This window comes from Acinonyx jubatus, chromosome A1, assembly GCF_027475565.1.
Source record: "Acinonyx jubatus isolate Ajub_Pintada_27869175 chromosome A1, VMU_Ajub_asm_v1.0, whole genome shotgun sequence".
NCBI classification, from domain to species: domain Eukaryota; kingdom Metazoa; phylum Chordata; class Mammalia; order Carnivora; family Felidae; genus Acinonyx; species Acinonyx jubatus.
The window spans coordinates 109937394-109950413 of record NC_069380.1 but is presented as its reverse complement, the minus strand read 5'-3'; the positions used below and the strand labels follow the sequence as shown (position 1 = coordinate 109950413).

At 52.1% G+C, this 13020-nt stretch overlaps 1 protein-coding gene across 13 annotated transcripts in view; it reads right to left on the bottom strand.

Annotated features, from left to right (window-relative positions):
• Nucleotides 1–13020, bottom strand: part of JADE2 (jade family PHD finger 2) — a 114589-nt gene that overhangs the window by 36608 nt on the left and 64961 nt on the right. For 5 of the 13 annotated variants that reach the window (XM_053221050.1, XM_053221056.1, XM_027076665.2 and 2 more), the window contains exons 2-4: nucleotides 11671–11854; nucleotides 6732–6789; nucleotides 4604–4692 (exon numbers count right to left, since the gene is read on the bottom strand). In XM_053221050.1, coding sequence (XP_053077025.1) covers nucleotides 4604–4692; nucleotides 6732–6789 — 147 coding nt within the window. In that variant the 5' untranslated portion in view covers nucleotides 11671–11854. Of the gene's footprint in view, nucleotides 1–4603; nucleotides 4693–5417; nucleotides 5596–6731; nucleotides 6790–11670; nucleotides 11855–11950; nucleotides 12132–13020 lie in introns of those variants that run through there. The other 8 variants (XM_053221037.1, XM_053221031.1, XM_027076664.2 and 5 more) reach the window with 3 other exon arrangements.

Below are 13020 nucleotides of genomic sequence, written 5' to 3'. Positions count from 1 at the left end.
TAGAAACAACAGGTCAAGCCAATAAACTTCATCCTTGCTCTTCACTTGCTGCTTTTTCAGAAGGGGTGGGGGAGACTTCTATAGGAACTTTCACGGACACTGGTGCTGGCAGACACCTCAGTGGTGACAGAAACTGTTCACAAGAATCACTTTTTTCTAGCATGCCCCTTCTTCCCCTAGGGCAAGAAGCTGAGCATTGGTGAAGGGCCCCTGTGGAACCCGCAGAGAGGCCCTATTCTCTCCTCTAGGGATATACTGATTTGTCACCAGGGCATGCAAAGGAAGCTGACGGTCAGGTCCCAACTCCTACCTACCCTGTTCTGGGACCATCAAGGCTTTGACCCCAGGGAGGCCAGTTTTACCTCCACTTATTTCTGGGATCTCCTCCACCTTCAGGCTTCAGAGGCCTCAGCAAAGGACAGTCCTATCTACTGAACAGAAACTCCATGGCAGGGCTCTACAGATAACGACCTGCAGGCTCAGGGAGATAGAGTCACTTGCCCAAAGTCACAGAGCTCCTCAGTGGCAAAGCTGGCTGCACCTCCCATAACGGACACTTTCCTGTGTAGCACCTGCATCCTGCTGCCAGTCAAAGGACCAGTTCCCCAGGGACAGGGCCTGCATTTTCTGTACCCCTAGCACCCAGCTGGGCCTATCAGGCGTTCTCAAGTGCTTGCTGAGTTTAATCATTATCAGTAGCTCTTGGGTCCTGGAGACCCATGTCCCTGCCCACTGGCTGATTTCCGGGGACTCAGACTTCCTGAAAACCCTGTCTGGAGGGGAAACCCCACCACTCGGCCTGCCCTTCCTTCTACCTTTCTGCCCAGGCCTGAGGAAGACACAGCCTCAAACAGCAGCCTCCAACCTAGGGGGCTGGCCTCATTTCTCCTCCAGAACTCCTTCATAGCTCGGCCAGGGCGATGGAAACCTGTCTGTCCCCCTGGCCACTATGTGAGTAGGGGTCAGCTGGGGGCCTGCCCTCAACCACACTCCCTGCTTTTGCTTAGTTCACTGAAACAGGCTGGAAAGCCTCCTCTTCCTCCTTCAACCTCAGGGTCCTTCCAGGAAGGATCAAGCCAGGACCTCCTGTCTTAGTAAATTAAGGAGAAAGGTCTGTGGCAGTAGACCAACAAAAGGGCTTTAAAAAATAACAGATACTTGGGACTACACTCCAGGCCATTTAAGTCAGAATTCCTGGGGGTGAGGTGGGATGGGATGGGGGCCTGGTATTAATATTTAAAAGAATAATCTTTGGGATTCCATCAGATTCTCAGAAATAGGCCCCACAAAGTGTTAAGTACCAATAATGGTTATACCATCTGGTCAGACAAGCCAGGCCAGAAATCCAAGGCCTCAGCATGGTTTATACACTAGTACCACCTTCCCAGGGCAGGCTAATCCCTTCTACTCCTTCAGGACTTAAGCCTTAAGCGACAAATCTCAGCTTTGTTGGGATCCTATAGGCAGGCAGAACAGAGGAAGGGGGCAGCCTGTGTCCTTGGGGTCAACACTACCTTTTCCTTCTACTACCAAAGGGGCCAACTTCAGACTTGGTTCACTTTTACCAAAAATCCAGCCTCTCAAGAATCCCAGGGCCTGTCCAGTACTGAGACCTGTACTCCCCCCCACCCCCCCACTCTGGCTGAGGGAGGCCACCCACTGGTTACAGGCCAGAGGGGAAGCTGGGTCTCAAGGCCTCAGCCCTGTCCAGGGTCCTGACTCCTGATCCGAACACTTTTTTCTGCCCTACAGCACCTTACTCCAGTGTAGATGGGGCTCTGAGATTTATACCTTCGGGTGCACTGGGAAGGGCAGCCCCTGGCAGGTCATCACAGGGGCAGTCGCCCATCTGGCATAAACCCAAGCCCAGCCCTTTCTGTGGCTTTTGGCTTAACTAGGTGTTGGTACTGCTGCTATGCTATATACTCCTGGCCCTCAAATCCCCCATGCCATCACTGTCCACATTCAGAGATGAAGAGACAAAGGGAACCAAGGGTTCCCCACCAGGGAGGGGAATGCACCATGCACATCCATTTGCAAACATTGTGGCTGGGACCTTGGGCCAGACTGACAACTACCCCACAGGTGTCTTACTTTAGAGTACTGTAAAGTTGGGACTCCCAGATCCCCTTTCACCAGGGCGACCAAAGCCCTTGGTCCCCAGGCCCAGCAGACTCTAAAGGCCCGCCTCTCCAACCCATTCACAGAAAGAGAGGGGAACAGCCCAGAGAGGAGATTTAGTGTTAACGTTATCTGTCGCCAAATTGTTGCTTTTCATCTCTGCCTTCTCATGAGCCAAATAATTTGGAAGCTTTCACTGATGGTTTCCTCTCGGCCCCACGATCACTTGGAATTTATGCCGGCTATGGCTCAGCCTCCTCACTTAGGGGACAAGGGAAACCTCACAGGCTGCACTCCAGCCTGCTGTGGGAGGAAAAGCTTGTCCTTGGCGACAGTTCAAGGCAGTGAGGACTTCCTCAGCCCTCCTGGAGCCCAGGACTTGAGGGCGGGTGATGCCAGTCAGGCCTCAGAGCTGCCTGCAGAGGCCCCTGGGCTCGAACCCAGAGCCATGCACAACCAGTAGCCAGCAAGGCCTGGCATCAACGGCCTTTTGATGATTTAACTCTATTTTTAGGTGGAGAAAGGTTCAAAGGCTCTGCGCTGGAAAACCCAAGAGGGAGGGGAATTTTCAACCCCATGCAAATCACTCTTCCCCTCGGCCTTTGCAGACACCTGTTTCCTCCCAGCCCCTGGCCTATCCAGGATAGAGATGGCAGTCCTGCCCCTGGGATTTCTACCCTGAGAAATGGCCCCACCTCCTCCTGGAGCTTGGAGGAAGCAGGGTAGGCAGAGTCTGGGGAACCAGCCAGCCCCAGGAGCTCCCCAGAACTGCCCAACTCTTCTCCAACATTGAGAGCAGGGGCAGGCAGAATCCTCATCTCCAAAACGGGAAGAGAATTCCTGCTTCCTAGGTACTTGGAAGGCACATAAAGGTGGCTATTGTTTTACTAATTCAACCATAGCCACTGGGGAGCCCCTGTGGCTCTAAGAAGAAGGTGGGAGGACAGGTGGGGAATAAGGGTGGAGGAGCAGAAAGGCAGCCCCAGAGGCTCCCAGGGCTCTAGAGCACACTCTGCCTCTTATGTCCCAGTGCCCTTGAGCACATCCCATATAGCCACTGAGCAGGGCTAGTCCACGAGGGCACTAAGAATCTCAAAACAGCATCCCCCTGCCCACCTCTTGTTCCAGTCCTCACGGCATTCCTAGAGGTATCTCCTTCCATCTCCACCCCTCTCCCACAGGGCCAAAGGAAGACACTAAGTTAAAGGATGGGGATGGGAGACATCGGGTCTCAACTACCTGCCCTCCCCTGCCAAACATAAAAAAGTCCTAGGCTAGGCCAGCTCCAGGACCTGGGGAGTTATTTTTCAAATGCAAGGTTCTACAAAAGATGCCTCCACTGCATCTTAGGGGCTGGCTAACTACTGCTGCTCAGGATTGGCCCCCATAGTCATGAATGCCCCTGTGGTTAGTGGGGAGAGAGGACTCCAGGCTCAGAACAAAGATACCCTCCCCCACTCCATGTCAGGAGCTCTGCCTCAAGACTCTAGGCCCTTCTACCCTTGGCACTACTGGCCTCAAGAGCGTCAAGTCCTGGCTATACAGATCCTCAATTTCTTTACTGTAAGAGGAGGATTGAGAACCCTAAATTACTTTTAAGGATTAAAAAAGTCAAGTGTTCAGCCCAGCTCCTGGCTACTCTGTAGGCTACAGAACAATGTCTCTCTTAAGGCCCAGATTCAAACCCCCTGCTTCTTGGGTGTTCAATGCTCTTTCAATTGCGTCTGGGCCAAGGGCATCTGCTGTCCCCAGTGCAATGCACTGAAGACCTGAAAGAGAGTGATGTGGCCCTAGGATGTGATTTGTCAGTGGCCACAAGAAGCAGGATCACAATGGCCCCGCATGTCCAGCACTACCCACCCCTGACACTCTTCTCCACAGTTCAAGAAGTCAAACACCTCTACCTGCCACAAGAAACATCCCAGGTCAGAGTAAGGAAGACTTAGAATGCAGGTGAAACAGGAAGAATAAGGAGCAGATGACCTAACTGGATAGATGATCCCGAGGACCACAGCCGTCACCCCTGTATCAGCACATCCCATCACCCTTGGCTTAGCCACCAGAACACCCCAAATCCTACTGCTTCTTTCTCCACTGCTACTACTCAGCTCTCAGCCACCACTGCTTTTCTTCTGAACAACTGCAAAAGAGTCCTCCTTTCTCCTCACAGCAGTCAGTGGGGCCTTTTATTAAAACATCAGGCTATATCATTACCCTGCTTATGATCCTTGAAAGGCTCCTCTTCTTGCTCAGCTCACTTGGAACATTTTTACAACATCCTACAAAGCTTGGCATCCACACCCCCTCCTCCCATTCATTCCACTCAACCACTCTGGCCTCGCTCTGGTGACTGGACCCTCTGCCAGGAACGCTCTCTCCCATACATCTGCAGAGTTGTATTCCCTTAACCGTCCACAGGTCTCTTCTCCTGTGGCTTCTCCACCACTGCTTCATCTTTCTCTGGACACCTGTCACTACCCACCTCGGAGGGCTTCTTTTCGTTCTGCCGGGGCCAGCCCGACTTGGTGCTGCTGGGCAGTTTGGAGCATCTTGATGCAGATGTAGCGTGACCTGCAGAGAGAGCACAGCCCATTAGGGGCCCCTGGAAGGCAGGGAACACCACCCACCCACCCACATCCAAGGATAGGAAGCTTGTAAGGAAGGGTCTGGCTTGAATGTTCAGCAGGTGGAAACCTCTGTGAGCACCTGTCCCTGCTCTGGACTTCATCAATGATGAATGCAGACATGAATACCTCCTCTACTCACTAAGCATAAGGGACTTAGGAAATAAAAGGCAGTGGCCAGGACTCAGTATTAGTTTACTGTACGACCCGTGACAAGTCCCTTGCCCTCTTTGGTCCTCTGCTTCCTCCTTGGTGAAGGAGGACCAGAATAAGCCTTCTGTGGCCACTCTTCATTCCTGCCCCAGGTTTAGATACTCTGGGATGATGCCCAGTGGATATAAAGAGGGACAAAAGGGAGGTGGGAAGAACGCTACGCTACAAGTAGACCCATTTCCTAACTTGTCACCCTGGGCAAATGACTTACCCTCTTGGAGTCTCAGTTTGCTCTTCTCTAAAATGGGGGCAAAAGGTTGTTGGGAGGATGAAATAGTATTATGCCTGTAAAGTGTCAGTACAGTCCCTGGCACAAACCACCGCCTCCATAAATATTAGCGATTATCATTAGGGTTTAAGACCCTTACTGGACTCAAAGACTGTGACCTCCACCCCAAGGGTCAAAGGAGCAACAGCCATGGGGGTGTACAGTGGTGGGGGCTGGTGGAAAGGGAGTACCCTTGCCCAACTGTGATGCAGCTGCCCAGACAGCCACTCTTGCAGGTGCCTGGCCTTCAAGAGTTCCTTCGTCTGCAATGGAGTTAGAAGAGGAGGATGCGGTTCTTCTTGGCTCTACTGAGACAAGCCACAGGCAGTGTGGTTGTGGCCACAGAGGGCCGGATGCTGTGATCTCCTGCTGCAGGGAGGAAGGGCTGGCCAGGTTAGACACCAGAGCCAAGGCGAGCAAACAGACCCCAAAGGACAGTGAACAAGACCTGGAGGTAGGGAAGGGGCTGGGATGGACTGGCCATCTTGGGTGCATCTATCTTCAGGCTGTTGGGGGGCTGTGAAACTCCAGGAGCTCCAAGGGGCCTTGGAGATCTCCCAAATCCCAGTTGCTCACCACATATGAACAGACTGAGGTTTAGAGCTACAGGGCTCCAGGCCCAGCCTCCCTGGCAGTTAGTTCAGCCTCTTCCTCAGCCTGGGCTCCCACCAGCATGCACTGTTGGTGGGATCTGCCTGGCAGCGCACCTCTCCTACATAGGGCAGAACAGAACTCCTTACTTGGCTATTTCATGCAGGCCCAGGTTCCTGCAGCATCTGGGAAGAGCTGCCTTTTGGTACCAGAGAAAAGCTCTCTCCTTATACAAACCTCCCTTACCTCCCCCAAATTTGAGAAGAGGCTCCCTAAGCTCCCTTTTCTCTTTGACCCCTTTTTCTTTGCGGCTCCCTTGACCCCAGGACATCCAGCTTCCACACCCAGCCCATACACAAGTCTACCTCTGAGATTCTACTGCCAAGATGCCTCATTAACTCCCTCGACAAGCATTTATTTAACACCTATTATGTGCTGGATCTAGCTGGGGATACAGCAGTGAGCCAAACATAACCCCTCTCATCAAGGAGCTTATGGCTCGTTAGGACATGATATTCATATCGGGTAATTATAATAAAAAGCAACAGGTTTTCTGTCCGTTGTGTAGAGACTTCCTACAGGGCCCTGATTTAACAGAAGGGCCAGAGGGAATGGGAAGTGTTCTGAGGAGCCAGGTGCAGCATATGCAAACACCCAGAAGGGATTTGATCTTTTCCAACCAGATCAAAACACATGGGACTGAGACCTAGGAGATAAAAGGGTACAGGGTGAATAGAACACCAGGCTCTGGAGGCCACAGGGTGTGGAGACTTTCGTAGGAGCACAAGGACCTGGCCTGATTTATGCTTTCGTCAACATGGAGACCATGGGGCAGCCTCCCCCAATCTGGGCCTGTGGGCCTGTTAATTATTTAAATGCTTTCCTTGTAGGAGCCCCAAGCAGGAAGGCCTTACTGTCAGTGGTGTCAGAGTTGTCGCTGCTGATGGAGTATTTTCGCCTCTTCTCTTCCATCTGCAATAAAAGGCAGGCCCCATTACATTTACAGGAGGCACAGGAAATCCTCAATCTCTCAGAAAATTGCCTGATCACCTACCTCCCCATACTCCCCCCTGCTGCAGTGAAGAATGAGAATAGGTCCTGCTGTAGCCTTCTCCCCAGCCATCCTCGCCCTCTCCCCACCCACCCACCCACAGGACTCCTGGGGGTGGGGCAGGGGGCTGCATCTCCCACTTCCTGAGCTCAGAGCCTCAGATGAGCAGGAGTCTGGCCAAAGACGACAGAGGGAGGAGGGCAAGGGGGTCAGCAGCCCCAGAACAATGATTAGCGTCTGCCCAGCCCCAGCTTCCACTCAAGGCAACTCAGGCCTTCCAGAGAATCCACTCCCATCGAGTTATAACTGGTGTTCTGCAGGGTGCCGAGGAGGGGCAGGAAGAGGAAACAAGATTCTTCCAGAGGGACCATTGCTATGTGAGTTTAGAGACAAGCCAGCTCACACAGCACTAAGGGCACATCCTGAGAGTAGTGGCCAGAGGGGTGTGGAAAAGGGGTAGGGGCAGAATGGCTCCAAGTTGGGTCCCTGAGACACACCAGGCCCAGGGTGACTGGTCCTAGGCTGGGCTGCCCTCCCTCCCCCAATGTCCTTCTCCACATTAGAGTTCAAATCAACTTTATCTCAACTATAGTATTTGACTTCAAGGTAAGAAGGGAAGCTCTCCATACTGAGCTCATTCCTCTACCAACATTATCTCAGCTCGTGTTCCTAACAACCCGGAAGTTGTGAGCTATTGGCTCCCCTTTCTGGAGTGGTGCAGGACCTTGTTGTGCTAGTAACTGGCTGAACTGGGATTTGAATCCACGTGGTCTGATCCCTGAGCCCACACTGAGCTGCCTTTGTGCCCTGTGAGCTCCTGCCTATTGGGAGTGCTTTCCCACCCACCATTTCCTCGAATCCCGCAGAACCCAGAGTGGCAGAACTTGCTTTTGACTCCTTTTGGAGGGGAGCACACCAAGTGGCTGGTTCACCTGCCTTGGGTCTCACAGCTAGTCAGTGGCTGGAGTCCTAATGTGAGAAGAGATCTGGGATTCAGGACCCAAAGCATTTTCCACCACATCCCTCTTAGTCTGGAACCTGGGCTGCCTCACTGCCCACAGTAAAGGGCAAGGAGCCAGTGTCAGTAGAGAGAAAACCCCTGCTGCCCAGCCCGGCTGCAGGCCAACCAGGTTCCCCACCTTCCCATGGGCTGCCTGCCACTGCCAACCCCTCCAAGTCTGTTCCTGCCGAGCCCTGGGTTTCCCTTTATCTTATTGTGGCCCTGCAGAGACAAGGGAACATTAGCTCTCCAGGGCAGGGGCAGGACTGTCCAGACCTCTGAGCCAGCCAGGACCCTCCTGCCTCAGACCTAACCTTAGCCAGGAGCTTCTCCCCACTCCAGTGTCCAACAGTAGGATCAGGATGACAAAAACATTCACTGGGGCTGCTTGCTGCCAGCTCCAAAGGTGCAGGCAACATGCTCTCCAGAGGGTGCAGAGGTGCAGGGGGGAGGTCTGAGGACACGGGCGGCATGGGTGCCAGGGAGGTTAAATAGCTCAACACTCATTGTGGCAGAAAAAGGGGGATGCCCTGCTACACAGGGACCTCACGAAACCCTCAGAACAGCCCTTCTGTGCCAGTGGGCATGATGACTGCTTCCCTTTTGCAGATTAGGAAAAGGAAGCACAGAGGTTAAGTGACTTTCCTAAGACTGTAAAGCTTGTGAGCACATGCCCTTGACCTTTAGACTTCAGCCCCATGGCCTGGGTCATGGACTGAATGGGGCAATAATGCTCTGCCACCCACAGCTGTCATCTTTACAGTCCTCCAGGTTCTGAGTGTGACAAGATGACTTCGATAGGGCTCTGACTCTAGCCTGCATCTTGCCAGCCCAGTGCTCTCACAGGTGGGGCAGGGCGAGGATAAGTGCTATAAACGCAAGCCACTGGTTTTCTCCTGAAGTCTTGCCCATGTCTCTCCACTTCCAGTAAAGAGGGCACTTCCAAGCCAGCGTTTCCCAAAGCAGAAAAGCAGAAGCTCTGGATTCAGGGGTGCCGAGTTCAAATCCTAGCTTTACCCCTCAAGAGACCAGAGACCTTGGAAAAGACATACCTCCCAGAGGATAAGGTTCTATCTGGATTTTTACAGAAGTCTCTTGAACTTCAAATGTTGGCAACTGATTCAGAATTTTTAAAAACACTTTGAGACGGCCAAACTAAACACATCCGTGGGCCAGAATCAGCTGGTGAGGATAAATGAGAGCAGCGTAAAACCTTAAGCACAGTGGCTGGCTCTCCATATAAGTGCTAGTCATATCGTGAGAACCCTGGGCCAGGTAAGGGGTCCTCCTACCAACGCCCTGAGGGGCTCATGTACAGCAAGGAAGGACTCCTATAACAGGGCTCTTCGATTGCCAACACCCTTCTCGTGATGCTGTTTCCTGTTGCCCAAGGACCAACAGGTAACCTGTCAGCTTTCAGACCTACACCCCACCCTCAGCCTGCTCCCAGTCCAACCTTCCCTCGGTGAAAACACCCCAGGATTCTTCTGGGTAGGGTGTTATTAAGGGAGCAGATTTTGTGTGGCTTAATTGGAATAATAACTAGGCTTCAGAGGGAAGCTACTTTTTTTGTTAGCGAAGTTTCTTTCCTTTGAACCAAGTCTGTTCCAAAGGTCTCCCTGCCTCAGGTGAACCTCCACTGTTAGTGGCTAATGAAGCTCCAAATGAGGCTTGGGCTTCCCTGTGGGACAGCCTTTTGTCCCTTGACTCCCCACCCCCAACTCAGCTAGGAGACAGGGAGGACTCCTTCCCCAAAGCTGAAATCCAGGTGGGGTGTGTGGGGGGCTGCTGACACTTTGGTCTTGGCCTCTGGTTTTCTCTCTCCACTGGCCCCTCCCATCTCTCCCAAAGCAAGGTCTGCTCTGGAAAAACACCCCAGTGTCACAAGGCGTTTTGCTTTTGGGGATAAAGGTGACCCCCTGAAAAGGGTCTCCTTTTCCTTCCCTTTGCACCTCCCACACCATCCCCAGCCTGGAGACAGAGAGCAGAAGCTCTCCTTCGGGAGCGTGGGTGTCCTAGAGTTCCCACAGCCTCTCTGTGCAATCTCTGCCCCCACAGTAGTCCCCTGGCAAGGCCAGGGGGCTCTCTGCCCAGAACATACTGTGAATCCATCCACTTTCCCCCATCTCTGCTGCTACCACACTGGTCCAAACCAGTCTCATCTCTTGCCTGGACTCCTCATTCATCTCCCACCTTCCACTGTTGCTCCCCTCCACCCCTCAATCTAGAATCCACACAGCAGCCAAAATGACCTTTAAAGAAACATAAATCAGATCATGTCATACCCCTATTTAAAATCTTTCAAAGGCTTCCTGCTGATCAAAGGGCAAAATTCAAGCTCTTTACCACAATATCCTACATGATCTGGCCCCTCCCTACCTCAACAAGTTCACATGGACCACTATCCCCTTCCTCACCACTTTCTAGCCACACTGGTCTCCTTTCATTTCCTGAAACAAGCCAAATATTCCATGCTTCAGGACCAGTGCACAAGCTGCACTCTCTGCTGTAAGGTTCTAGTAGTCTATGCATGTCTGACTTTTTATCCTTCACATTTCAACTTAAAGGTCAAGGAGGTTCATGCCAGTTACCTTATCTAAAGAAAACCCACAACCTGGTTATTCAACATCTTCAGAGCATCCACCATGATTAGTGTCTGCTGAGCTACTTGTTCAATGTCCTCTTTGGAGAAGAGGGGAAGGAGCATGTCTGTCTGGATCTCTGCTGGAGCTCCAGTGCCCGCTGGTGTTATGTCCAGCACACAAAAGGGGTTTGATACACAGGGATGCTGAGTGAATTCTTGTCCCCTCCCTGTAGAAGTGTGGGGTGCACAGAGCCCAGCTGGCTGGCCTTGCAGCTTGCAGGAACATACACCCCAGGCCAAGATTTCATCCTGTTTTCACAGCCTGCCTTCCCCATCTTAACCTCACACATTTTCCAGGAGGCTTTATTTGGTTGGGCTCCTGGCTAATGATCAATGTCAACTCAGTAATAGGGCAGCAATTTGGTGGCAGATGTTTTCTTGGCAGCACTAGCCATTGGTCTTAGTGGGGGCCTCGGTTCTGGACTTGAAACACCAATGCCCAATGCCAGCCCCCTTTAAAGACCTCGCCACAAATAAACTCAAATAAACACCCTGGGCCTCCATTAACGCCCTTCCAGCTGACCCTGGGAACAGTGGGCCTTTCAGGCCTGCTAGTGCAGCCGCTCCCTGGGCAGTTAAAATACCCCAACCTGGCCTCCGGCCTCTCCTCTCTGGGGGCCACCAGGCCTGCCCTGCCCGCCACCACACACAGCAGGACTTCGTCTTCCTCCTTAAAAAGGGGGGGAAAACGGCTTTCAAGCAGGCAATTTACCATTCCAGACACAATCTTTCAAAGAGAAACAAAAAGTCTCCCTGTCTGAGGCAGACCGCTTAGGCGTGTGTGTAATAAGATGCTAATACAATTTAATGATATTTCGGCTGGAAAACCTGTCCTCAGAGCCTCCTTGTGTCGGGAAGGCCAGACATTCAGAAAACAAGAGCTGCACACTCTTAAACCAGCTTTAAACGGGGGTCAGAGCCCCAGTCTTTCCTATCTCTCATTAACTTTAATGCCTTCTGAGGGACAGTAATTGCCATTACAAAAAATGATTTTGTACACACAGATCCTCAAACTTGCTTCTCCAAGCAGAGGGGAGCCTAAACCCTCCTCCAATGCTCATCACTGCCCACTTGCAATTCCAAGTGTCCCTGAGGGCACCCAACTCCCTGGAACACGCTGCCCACACTGACCTTCCAAACCCAGTTCTGGGGACATACCTAGGGGATCCTGGAAGAATGAAAAGGGGCTTTGTCTACTTTGTCCTTCGGCACCTTCTCACCCTACCCTCCACCTCAGAGGGCAATGCTCAGTCCACTTGGTCCCACAGATGGCTGCCCATTGGCAGCTGCAGGGTCCTTCTTGTCCCTTCTTCAGAGAAGGGAGCTGGCTCTCTGGCCTAGCCTAAAGGGGAGAGATCAAAGGTCAAAGCTGCATTTGGGCCCTCTCCAGATCATTGATAATAATAGTAAAAATGGCTAATGCTAATCAAGTGCTTACCACATGCCTGGCTGTGGGTTTAATCTTCTTTATGCAATATATTGCTTAATCCATACACCAATCATGGGATACAGACTGTTACTAACCCTACTTACAGATGAAGAAAGTGAGGCACAGAGCACTGTTACAGTTGGTGACTGCATAGCTAGCATTCGAACCCAGGCTCTCTGACTCCAGGTGGTATACCATGCACCACCACCCCCCACCCCCCACCCCCCCCCCCGGGCTAACCTGCACAGGCCTACAACCCCAGAGCGTGGCTGAAGTACTCCAGATTCCTATGGGTTATTTGAGAACCTTCCTGGGTTCCTAAACTTTAAGCCACACGGTCAGGATCCTATGTGGATCTGCACAAAGCACGCCAGGAATACCTCCTCACAACCTGGTCTTTCCTTGGAGCACCTAAACACAGAACTAACTGTAAGGCCTGCAAAGAGCCTGGTGGATGAGCTGTCAAGAACTTGCACTGGAAGTCACTGAACTGGGTCTTGGGTGTAAGACAACTACCTTCCTGTTACCTGGAACCCCGGTTAACTAGAGCACCCTGCTCCCCGCTGTCCCCCCACCCCCGCCCCCGTCAAGGATGTGGTAGTCAGTGTCGGAGATCTACCCTCAAGACTCCAGGGTACATCTGGGGGCTGGGACCAGCAGTCCCACCTCACCTGTCAATGAAAGGCAAGTGGAAGCTCTCTTGGAATAATGTTACTGGCCATTTAGCCATGAAATTTAGGGAAAGAAAAAGCACGTTGGATGGGAAATGTTCTGGAAACATTTGCTGCATCCTGAGTCCAAACAACTTTGTCCTTAAACACTTCATCTCCAAAAGTGCTGGAGAGACCTTTGGCCAAACAGTTTCAAAACCAATATTCACTGCAAGTCCTGCTGCCTGGGGCGAGGACTTCCCTCTGCGAGGCATTTGCTGTAGAACCAAATGCTTTTCCACTCCAAACAACAGCCAACAGCACTTGGGACAACTGAGAGGGCTCCAGATCAAACAAACATCCCTTTTTTTCCCCCTACCATGCAAACTTTCTCAATAAATTATTCGCCCACTTCGGATCAAAGCCTGT